The following is a 12,235-nucleotide window of genomic DNA, read 5'->3' as shown; positions in this document are numbered from 1 at the left end:
TAATTTGCTGGGTATACACGCACTGCCAAATCAAATTTAGCAAGGACTTGAATTTTAACTTTTCTCATTTAATATTAGGGAACTAAGAATAAGAGAGAAATAAAATACTTTATTTACTTTCAAGCCTTTTCTAAGTCTTCGTTAAACTAACTCTTTTAATACTACTATACAAGTGGAATTTTGTAATTGAATGATTTTGACTAGTAGAAACCAAAAATGCTAAACAAATTGTATATTTAAGGATTTGGATGTGGTTCAACCATGGTGGTGGTGTAGTGGTTCACTAACCAATAATTAAGGCCTTCCAAAGGGCTGGCTATAGAGCATGCTTCAATATCCCAAGAATAAGTTGCATTAACTTTATAGGAAGATTAAATAATTTCTCTCTCCTTGTATGTATTTTATTACGAAAATGAAGGCCAATGTATTCCAAAATAAGAAGGAATTCCACTTTATAAACTTTTCTGGCGATTGGAATGAAAGCTGTATTTATATGCAAGAGTTTCTGTAGGTTAGACAGAATGCATGCAAATCAAAGGCATTGATTTGGCCTACAAGAGTGGTGATGTATAAATTTTGCAAGTAATTGTCACATTTTAGTGATATGATCATCACTGAAATGTACTCATTTTTACTTAACTAATAATCACTACTACTGTCAGGGCTAAAATTGAAGTTACATAAATCTTTGTTTCTTCTCTTCCTCCTTGCCCTCTTCAACATTTTTCTAGTTTCTTCTTCATCTTCCTCATAAGGGTTTCTTTGCCTTTGAGGGCCTTTGCATGGGTCATCAAGAAAATGTACATTCCTGGCCATTCCTGTCAATCACTTTCTTTTTAGTTTAGTACTTAAAAAATTCATGAAAAATCAATTTGCGCTTGAAATTAAATTCCTCCTTTTTCAATACCTTCTTTTTTCATGAAATACAAAAGTCTCTCTTCATCATCATCCTCCATGTTGATAAGGATTTCCGACATCTTTAATTTCTGTAAAATTTAAGAGTATTAATAAGCAAGGAAACATAAAACATTACTGAAATCTAAATCTAAACTAGTCAGTGTAAAGAAATTGGATAGAAACCTGTGTAACCTGTTTGTCACTGCAAGGAATATCTTGCTCATCCTTTATATTCTCCCTTTTCCAGGTCCTCCTGGCACATGTGTTGTTGAAAGGCTGGTAGTGATTGATAACCTTACCAGTACGTAATGAATTCTCTATTATAGGTTGTGTCTTTGGAATCTGGTATATTTTTGTCTTTGGTTTCTTAAGAATTTTAGAATGCATTACATTGTAGGAGCTGGGTTTGTGATATTCTTTCTGAAAGTGTTCACTTTGGGATCTGACATTTATGAACTGTGAACAACAATTTTTTTGTCAAATTTATTGCCATGGGGTGCCATTGATTACACCTAGTTAATACCAAAATACATGCTTTTATTGACCAGAGCATATAAATTATATTACAGTTTCACTAGGCTGCGATGCAATCTGTTTTGCAGATTCATACTCCTTCTCTCTTTCCTTCAACCTTTGACTTATATCCTGGATTTGCAGCGTTCATGCTATTAACTATGTTTGTTTGTAATTGATAGGATTCATTTTTAATGATTGGCTACGATTGATTATAAATCCACGGAAATAAACATTAGTATGTACCTGCAAGTTTTTGGTAAAGGTGAGGCATATTTCTGATTGTACTGCAGATAAACTCTCTTTCATTGTTTTGGGGATCATCTGGAGAGCATCAGAGATGCTATCCAGCCTAGGCTTGCTTGACTCTTCAATTATTCGATCAGATATGTTCTTCAGGTTGTCGAGCAAGCTATCTTTGGTCCCTTCCTCTTCCTTTATCTATCAGGGGAATTCGTTAGTCTAAATAATTGCAGGTGATTGCTACTGTTCATATTTATGAGAACACTAGGAGTTTCTGTCTGAAATCAAGAAAATGAGGACAACTAATACATAAAAAAAATAAGTAAATATAGATTTGAAGCATATGAAATAAAACTAGGCATATGGAACTAATAAAGGATATAATGAACATTGTACAATACAGAAATTTATATGGTATTATAGTATTATTAGATGAAGGTTAACTTTATCAGGGAAATATTTATTTTCAGAAGTTTTATTTTCTTGGTTTTGGTGTATCATTTCTCCTAGATAAACTATGCTCAATCGCAATATCTTTTACAAACATTAGTGAATATTCTAATCTAGACAAAAAGCATTCTCTACTTTCCTAACAGTTAAGAAAATAAATTGGCATGCAAACTTTGAAGTCTCTTTTGAGATTATATTACATTGATACTTGGAAACAAAAAGTATTCCTTTATAAAATGCACAAATTTTTTATATTTGATTTTAAGACAGTGAGGCTCAGGGCTCAAATGTTAACCAAGTCCCTTATGTTGAATCAAACTGGACTACCCAAAAATTCTCCAGCAGCAGGGACAACCACCAGAGATTGGAGGTAAGCAATCTCATCCACCCAAACAGAAAGCCTAATGATGAGGAATTCCTGTAGGATTACCATCCGCAGGAGACCAATAAACTCATCTCTGCTATGACTCTCTGGCAAAAGAGTTTCCCCACACAATTAGGCACGAGAGCCAACAATTTGGCATGATTAGAAGCTAATATTTCAAGTGTGCATCTTGTGTTAGGATTATGGTGATGAATTTAACCATGGTGCAGTATTATTAGGTTATAATTTTTCATATACTAACTCAAAATATTTGCTAGTTACTTTCAATATGGAACATTCTTAAAACCTTTGGAAGGAACTGACAAAAGTTGGGAAATCTTAATGGGTCCTTGGTTCACTGGTGAGGTTGATGGATTTTTATTTATCCACTAGTGTTTTAGTTTCAACTTTTTTGTTACTCTATGAATGAAATGAAAAACAATGGGATGAGGCTGGGTGCAACTCCTGGGATACTTAGGACGAATAGATATTGCACATGATAGATAATTTAAGTTGAAGATATGTAGTATACGCTATGCGGTGTAGTGGCTAGGAGTGTGTTTCCAACTTTCCATAAAAATGGAAGCTTACCCAGTGGGGTGTGTTTTCTAGATGCTTCCAACAAAAACTTAAAAGACAAAAAGTGGGGAATTTTGCTGGATAAGATAGGAGAGCGAGTCAATAAACATTTTCTGAAAATGATGGAAATGTTCTTAGTCTGTTAATAGTTTAAGAAGTGCTTTTACCAGGTAAGTATTAAAATAAACAAGTTATTTGCAACATCTATATGTATAATTTATGTTGTTTCAAACTATAATCAGCTTTGGGAGCGTAGCTGCACACTTCCATGGCACCAGTTCAACTTTTTTAAAACAATATCATTAGAAAGATGAAGACAAATTTATTTTTTGAGAGATGGCTCCGCACTCTATCCTATTTTGATTAATAAATTTATATATACAATTTCTTCTTTCTGGTAGATCCTACTGAACCATGACAGGAGATTCAGCTGAATTCTGAGGTAAGCTTTAAAGACAAAATTAGTTTCACTTTCTGTAGTATTTTCATAATATTCGTTAGTCTAAAGTAGGGTGGTTTCACCGTCCAAGAATCTTGTTGTTTCAAACTATAATTAGCTTTGGTAGCGTAGGTGCACACATGTGTTGTAGCGGTTCAACTCTTTCTGTAACACAGACATCATTGGTAAGATGAAGACAATTTTTTTTTTGACAGATGGCTCTGCACTCTCTCCTATTATGATTGATACATTTATATGTACTGTTTCTTCTCTCTGGTGGATTCTACAAAACCATGACAGGAGCTGTAGCTGAATTCTGCGATAGTATTTAAAGACATAGTTTCCTTTTGTGTATTATTTTCAATATTTCATTATTCTAAAAGGAGGATGGAGGATTTTACTGTCCAAGAATCTTTGCTTGGTTTTCCTCTTTATACGCCACTTAAGAAAATATAATGTTTCCTTGTTGGGAATAGGAGAAAGCTAATCATAGTTATCTATTCAGGGATGCCATACGTTACCAGTTGCTGCAGGGTACTTTCTTGAACAACAATTGTTTGTCGTATACTTTCAGCTGCAGTTGCAGTTTTGAAGACATTTAGTAATAATACAAAAAAAGAATAATAATAAAATATTTTTATAAACTTAAGTGGATATCTCTTTGACTGCTTAGACTTAAGTGGATATCATTACTTCAGTACAAAGAGAAATAAAAATTATCTAGAAGCATATGTACTTTGAAGAGAAACTTCTTTCACTGCTTTGTTTACTTGCTGCAAGTCACTCTGAACAGAGTTCAAAACTAGCACAACTCTATTCAGAGCCGTATCAACGTTGCTAAGCCTCTGCTCAAGCTCTTCTGAAATACGGTCTACAAAAATGGAGATTTTGCAAGATGAAATATAAATCTTTTAATATAAAAGCTTTAATATTTTTAGTAGACAACGGTTTAGAATTTGAAGGATACAGTTATCACCTGGATATGATCCATGATTGATTCTCTGGATCATATTATTGGCACTAGAAGGCCTCGCTAAAGAAAGTACTTGAGAACACTCGTCTCTGCTGCTACCATGCGAAAATGGTACAAAGCATGAAGTTCTTTTAAGCGAATTTTCTCGTTCTTGTGAGCCATATCTCCACTGCAATTACAAATAAATATTTATATATATATTTTTATAAAGTCATCTTAAACATATATTAGAATTAGTTAAGCCATAAAATAAGCCACTCCTATCTTATATAATCATCTTACAAATAGACTCGATATAAACTCATTAGAAAAATAATGGACCGAAACATGTGATAACCACAAAAAACAAGTTTGATTCAGATGCAGTAAGGAGACTTCAAACAGTATTTGATTGTTTTGGTTTTTTAATTCAATTCGACCAAATCACTTATTGTATTTGGTGACTGGAATAGATGATAATGTTAAATCTTATATATATAAAACTTGTGTGAGTGGCCGGCTGATTTATTTTCTTATTATAAATATATATCCAGTAACATACTGATAACATATAAGAAATAATAACTCGTAGCCTCCTTTCCTATCCTGGATCTGTTGCACTACTTCGTACCATTGCCAGTATATTCCAAATTTATGTAAGTAGTGCCGAACATGCAAGACAGCTCACGGATGTGCACATTTAACGTATAAAACATTTTATTTGAAATAATCTGAAATATAGATTACAGCACAGAGTCATATATATATCCCATTTACATTCATGGTTGATCTTATTATATAGTTTATAACTTCCGGCTCAGGCCACTATAATAGAGCAAAGCTCCTGAAAAAAGTTGTGAGAGATTTTTGGTTTAGTAAAGATCCATCATCAGCAAACATATGTTACTTGAATTGCGGACTTAGAACAGCTTTAAACAAAATGTACTAAAGCAGGGGCGTCCTGAAGGAGAATGGTTTAATATCGGGTTTCAAACCTTCCAAATTGCACTTAAATGGAAAAATGCTTCTGGAAAACCTGTAATAATTTTTTTTGTTTAGATTTTGACAGTTTTGGAACACAGTACGTCATCTATGCATCTCACATCTTCATTCTGATGATGGGGATTGTGTAGAAATGTAGGTGTAAAATATCTTTTTTTCATATCAGGATAATGGGGATTATGGACTGTGATCAGAAATTTAGATGCAATTTTTTTTTTCGCAGGTTTTCCAGAAGCATTTTTCAATTCATAACCTGTTTTTTGACTGCGCTAAAGGAGTAGACGAACAGGTTTGATAAGTATATAACTCTGTAAAGTTTAACAGATGACACAAAAGCTAATACCTGATCATTTGGGATGATCTCTTCTTGTGAGTTCTGAGAAAGTAGTGTATTTTGAGATACTTGCGAAAAAGATTGCTGACTCTGGGAATTCAGTGGAGGATAAGAGCTTCGCATTGGGGGAATATGCCTGTTGTTGAAAGTTTGTGCGGCTGGAGCACTTCGACCATCCAATCTCGTTCGAAGAGTATTTACATGCCTGAATTAGCATTAGAAAAAATCTGTCAAAGTTTGATGTTAAGAAATTATAATTAACGGACTCATCAAAAAGAAATTTTCACGTGCCAAAGGAAAATGTAGGAGAAAATAAGACGAGAAATAAAATTCTTAAGATTATTATGCATGGATTAGTAAGTCAGTCAACATTTAAGAACTGAGAAAAATGTCAAAATTAAGCATTAAAATGACGAGAAGAACTAGAGCGAACTTTCCTGTTTGTTGGCGAAAAATTGGCGACAACCTAGGATTACCAGGGGCTTTAGGGATATTTATTAGATAATATTATGAGCTGCAAATAATTTAACAACAGTAACGCGGGATTTGACGAGAAATTGTGAGAAGTTATCTGTTAAGTTCTTATTCATAAAACTTTACATTGAATTGAGAATTGTATTGCTTAAATTGTTGACGGGAAAGGAAATTCGGATATTCACATAATATCGACATCAAAACAAAAATTGAGAATACGAACAATTTTTCATGCTTCTTCAAAACTTCATTGAAGAATATTTTAATTTGATTCAATATATAAAAAATAAATATTGTCATTTGAATGATAAACAGAAATTTAAATCTTTAGAGCGGCATTTAATGAAAATTTAAATCTTTAATTGTCACCAGGGAAAGAAATACAGAAATTTTATTTAAAAATAAAATGGAACAAACTTGCACGCATTTAGGGAAAATATAGAGATATATAGAAGACAAGCAGCAAACTATTGAATAATCTTGTGAACAACAATGATTTAAACCGCCGTAGTTTACACGTTTAAAGGATTTATACGGCATTGGACAAAAACAAATTCGCCAGAATTTAAAATCTTCGTAACTCCAATTCATGAAATATGACGGATAAAAGCAGAACTACCAGTCACTTGCCTTGAATTGTCAAGCCCAGCAGGCAATGCAGAAATTGAGGAAAGATCTGGACCGTGACATGCCTTGTTAATATTTAGCTTCTTCATCGAGAAATCGTCCTGCCACTAATATTTTACCATGAAACCTGCAAATTCAAATTGAATGAACAAATCTTAATCAAATTACATCTCAAAATGATTATGAAAACCTGCAAAGCTCAATCAAATGCATAAAACTCAGTAGAATTTGAAGAAAAATAAAATAAAAATAAACACGTGAATATTAAATCGAATGCTCAAGATTTAGTAACCTTAAACGAAAAGAAGTTTAAAGAACATGCAAATTTTGATCAGTTGCTCGAAGTTCAGGAGCTATCGAGAAAAAAAGTTAAAAACACGCAGAGTTCAATTAAATGCACAAAATTTAGTAGATTTTCAAAAGATAATGTTTAAAACCTACAGAGTTCAGCAGTCAATTGTATGGAGTTCGATAAAGTCTGACAAATAAAATTTAAGGACAAGAAAAGCTCAATCAAATTTACACATTTCAACACAGATCAGAAATGTTTTTTCAAACAGAATTCGAAAAAATACAACGACTTGAACCTCACTTCAACTTCTTAGACTTGTTTTTTAATACACAAAATAGGCTGCGTATGGCTTTGTTGTTGATGAACTCAAAATCTTGAATAAAACTTTTCGCGTTGCTTCTTTCCGGATTTGAACTGGAATCTTATTCAGTCATCATCTTCAATTCCTCTTATTCGTGTGGTAAAAGCTTAAATAGTAAAATACTAATTGATGTTTATTTAATATTAATAAAACCAGTTTTATTTAATTTTATTAAAAATATACTTAAAATAATTACGATTACTAAGTGCTTTTATGAACAAGATGTTTTTTATAGATGAGATTTAATATTTGTCTACTTTTGAAATGAATAGGGCGTATGATGCAAATTACTAAGGTTTGCGCTTTGTGAAGTTGAATGGTTCCGAGAGCATGATTAAATATGAATAACTACATATTAAAAAATACTTTCAATCAAAAAAAATAAAGAAGGAAGCTTAATAGAAATGGAGTTTATCTTAAAAATAAATTGAGTGAGTTGTAAATGCTCAAATAATTTTATTGATTCTCATAAATTTAATAATTGTTATTAATTAATTTTTTAAATTTTATCAAGAAATAATATGGTTATATATATAGATCTCTTAGAATAAATTAATTAATCACCATTAACATAAGATATCTTATGAATAAGAGTTAGGAATGATAAAAGAACTGAATGAATGTTTTAAAATTTTAAATGATAAATGCAATATTTAACTCTTGATTTAGTGTGGAATATGACTTTGAACGATATCTTAAGTGAATCGTCATAACTAAAAAAAGAATGGACCTATCAATGGAACACATTATGATATATAAAAATATGATATTTTATTAGATCATTTTAATGATTATGAAATCGATCCTTGTAGATTTAATCCAAACCCTTGAATATATATTTTTGTTGAATTATAGAAGTTTGCCTTTCACTTGTCTTGAAGTTCTCAACATAAAAATTTGGTTCCTATGATTAAGAATTTGTATGTTACAAAAGCAATTACTCCTTTGTGTCATATCACTATAAGGATCCTAAGTTGATATAATATTGATGTCACTAGATGAGGAATCTTATATGTTTGTGATATGATTGAGAGGTTTTTTTTTTTGCCGAGTTACTAGGTGTTTTAAATGAACTAGGGTTAGTCATTCATGCAACTTCTCAAGTGTCAAATTCATGACAACTTGATGGAAGAAAAATTAACAAGGTTAATTTTGAATATGAACCTACAAATTAAGGCATAACCTTTTTGAGTACAAAAGTGATCTAAATCACTTTCACAATCCTAGATTCAATCTAGGAAAAGAAGAACCTTTTTTATGAATTAATTAAATAATTGTATTTTTTCTTGTTAATTAAACTTTTTCACACAACATTTCATCATAAATTAATTAAATTAACTCTCCTTATAACATCCTCATTGATTAATTAATTATTTAATTAATTGAAACAATCCCACAAATTAATTAAAATATGATTTTAATTAATTTAATTAACTTTCATTGATTAATTAGTTAAGTATTGTAATGCCTCGCCAGGAAACCCCGAAGGGATTAAGCTATAACTTAAGAATGGAGTGCAATAATTTTTTTCTTTTTTAAGATAAACACAACATTGAGATATAACGAGATATAAAAGATTTAGATTACATAGCGGAAGACATCAACTAACACCTAAAGAGTTTCCCAACAAGATTACTTAAATTTCACAATTCACTTAACTCACACAATTAAACCAATAAGCTGATTATCTTAATAACGAGATAATTCTTAATCAGGATAATTTTTTTCAAAAGATGGAAATATAATTCACAAGATAAGGTTCATCCATTAAGATTTATTCATACCCATCATTCATACTTTTCATTGAAATATAAGCCATGCATCTAATATTCTAACACACTAGAATTTCATCATAAACATATGAGATCTTTTCATGCATACTTAATTTCCTTAACAGCAACTGAATATATTCCATTAATGCATACTTAATTTCCTTAACAACAACTGAATATATTCCATTACTCTAAGTTACATTCTTTCACAATCCAATTTACTGCATTTTAAAAGACGATTGCATACATGCATCTACGATAAATCTCATCTAAACCACTTATGCATTCGATCAAAATGGCATTCATACATGCTAACACTAAACATGAAATATAAGAAATAATAGCATCACTTAACACCAAGATGATCTCGGAGTTCACCCCTAAAGGGCTACATCTCCGGGTCTGCTCAACTGCAAGACCCCTCTGATAATTAATAAAGTTAAGAATACATGAGGTTACACCATTACAATCCGACCATCAAGGCGAAACATAATCAATATACAAACGACCGCATCGGTCAATAAATACATAAACGATCCTTGAAAAGAAAAGGATCCAGCTGAACATAATCAAAGCTAATACAAATGTCCATTGGAGCATCCACAAAATTGAGTCATCACCACCCAAGGTCTAACATGAAACCAAGTACTCACAAGGGTATAGACAATAGGATGACCCACAAATGTGCTCCTAACAGGACAAAACGACAACACACTAGCGAACGTAGGGACAAGTGTCATCACACAACCTAGTATGGTTACCATGGCAGGTCTTCATAGGTTCCGGCCCCATACACTGGTTACCTTGGCAACCTAATCCGAGCCTCCGACCCATCCAAGCTTCATGTGGACCCACACATCCTTTCGTGAAGACAAGGATGATGGTTTGCCATTTCAGGCCTTCTCATAGCATGTCGAGTCTGTGTTAGCACTCGTCCCATGTGTGAGGCACAATTATCTTAGAGATTAACATTCTAATCTATTGTTAGGTTATCACTTATTAGACTCACTTTCGATGGGTTACCCAACAACCACTTTGGGCACGGCCCCCAATCGAAAGCCACTTTCCCTTACGACACTAGACTATACCCAAGCAACCTCATAAACCAATGAACACACATGGTCAAGCAAACAGAGTTCAAAAGGAGGGAACAACCATCTGGTCAAACACAACTCAAAAGAGGTACACTTACTGACGGTACTCTAACCAGACACCTGACCAACTATGGTCAACCATGAATCATTATTTGACACCCACACAAAGGATATTACCAATTACGACACTACCACAAAACAATAGTCAAACTCGAAACCGAGAACTAGAACAAGTAACCAAATCAATCCATACGACAGGGTCCAATCGAACAAATCAAAACTTGCCATTACTTAAGCAAAAGCGAATACAAAAATTAAACTCGCATAGGCAATAACTAGAGGATACAATCTTTCTCCAAATTAATTTAGACATTAAATGTCGATCAAGTTTTCTAAATGATCTAAGTCAAATTGCAGTTATCTACTTCATCTAGGTACAGGTTGTTCTTGGTTTTCTAACTCACTGATGTTCATTCGCATCGAACATACATAAATACGCCACTAAGAGTTATTAATCCAATTTCACATGAATATAATTAAACAACCATTTAACCAACTAAATATGATATTTAATCTTCAATTAAAACATCATTGACATACTGGTTCGAAATAAATCCTACAAATTTGTCTTTTCCAGAACCAATTTACACTATACAGATCAAGGAAATATACCTATTTAAGGAAGCCAAATAAAGAAAATCCATTCCCATATTAACATATTGTTTCCTTATGCATATAGAAAAATTACCAAATTTAAATATTAATTACCATATATTTATTAATCCGAAATTAATAAAATATATATACAATTGATAATAACACAACCACAAATTAAGTTTCTAATTAGAAAATATGCATTAATAATAAACTACAATTTGAAAATTAATTAAAGTATATTGCCACTATACAATTAATCAATTACAAATATCATAATTTATTATTTAGATGCCATATTTAAACTTAATTAAAACTTAATAAAATTTACATTTAATAATATTAAAATTATTATTATATATATATTTTTTTTACTAAAAAAAATATTAAAAAAAACAATTTTTAAAAACTACAAAATAACAAAGGGGGCGAAAAGCGGCCGGGCCCACCTCCCTTTCACGGGGGTTTGGGGCCAGCCGTGCCCTAGCCGCGGGCGGCGCCACCGCAGTGGGCGCAGGACCTGCAGCTCCCACACGGGGAACGCAACGCCCTGCGGCCACCGCGGGGGTCACCGCTCCCTGCAGCCACCGCGGCGGGGATGCAGAGACTGTGGCCGCCGCATGGGTCGCAGTGAGCTGCGGCTTCCGCCGGCTGCGGCCTGCGCGAGGGGAGGAGGCGGGTGGAGCTCTGCTCCCTGCCCTCCAACCCCAATTAAATTAAAAATTTTTATTTTTCTTTTTCTTTGTATAGTTCATTTTTTTTAATTTATAAAAAGAACAAATCAAATTTATTTATAAATTTTGATTTATGCAAACTTATTTTTAATCAAAATAAGGGTTTTATATAATATTTTCTTTTCTTTTCAAAACAAAGAAACCCTCATTTTTATTTTTTTAAACAGTTTCATATAAACTTAAAAAGATAATTTTCCAGCAAGAATAAGGTTTCAAATCCCAAACAATTTGAAGGATATCAAACCCCAATTAAATTTTCCAACAAAAACTCATATTGGGCAAAAAGAACCATTTTCATCACAATGATTCAACCATATTATTATTTTTTTCTTGAAGAACACAAGCTAATAAGCATAGTTCTAAACCCACAAATCCAAATTAATTCTAAAATCAATTTTAAAAGATTGGTTTTTAACAACAAGCATTTTTTCCTTCCAAAATATTTTCCAAAAAT

General features: G+C 32.4%; 1 protein-coding gene across 5 annotated transcripts; it reads right to left on the bottom strand.

Moving 5' to 3' along the window:
* Nucleotides 1-425: 425 nt before the first annotated feature.
* LOC131070281 (putative recombination initiation defects 3) lies at nt 426-7,592 on the bottom strand. 5 transcript variants are annotated; one of them, XM_058005790.1, is made up of 11 exons: nt 7,467-7,592; nt 6,878-7,001; nt 5,783-5,978; nt 4,462-4,627; nt 4,222-4,356; nt 4,007-4,059; nt 1,657-1,851; nt 1,465-1,542; nt 1,081-1,353; nt 908-986; nt 426-818 (listed from the first exon to the last, which is right to left on the bottom strand). In XM_058005790.1, the coding sequence occupies exons 2-11, from the start codon at nt 6,961-6,963 to the stop codon at nt 640-642; spliced, it is 1,440 nt and encodes a 479-aa protein (XP_057861773.1). In that variant the 5' UTR covers nt 6,964-7,001; nt 7,467-7,592; the 3' UTR covers nt 426-639. The 5 variants fall into 5 exon arrangements, with proteins under 5 accessions (XP_057861773.1, XP_057861772.1, XP_057861776.1 ...); XM_058005789.1 differs by having other exon boundaries at nt 7,462-7,586; XM_058005793.1 differs by having other exon boundaries at nt 1,090-1,353; nt 7,462-7,586.
* Nucleotides 7,593-12,235: the final 4,643 nt, after the last annotated feature.

The sequence above is a fragment of the Cryptomeria japonica genome, chromosome 4 (assembly GCF_030272615.1).
Source record: "Cryptomeria japonica chromosome 4, Sugi_1.0, whole genome shotgun sequence".
Taxonomy (NCBI): Eukaryota; Viridiplantae; Streptophyta; class Pinopsida; order Cupressales; family Cupressaceae; genus Cryptomeria; species Cryptomeria japonica.
The sequence above is the reverse complement of the archived record's forward strand: the minus strand, read 5'-3'. Positions and strand labels throughout refer to the sequence as shown.

Excerpts from the sequence above, each read along its gene's own strand:
- LOC131070281 (XM_058005790.1), bottom strand. The coding sequence starts at position 6,963 with ATGAAGAAGCTAAATATTAACAAGGCATGTCACGGTCCAGATCTTTCC. Across the intron at positions 5,979-6,877 it reads GCTGGGCTTGACAATTCAAG|GCATGTAAATACTCTTCGAA; the intron begins GCAAGTGACTGG and ends ATGCTAATTCAG. Across the intron at positions 1,852-4,006 it reads AAAGTACCCTGCAGCAACTG|ATAAAGGAAGAGGAAGGGAC; the intron begins GTAACGTATGGC and ends TTCCCCTGATAG.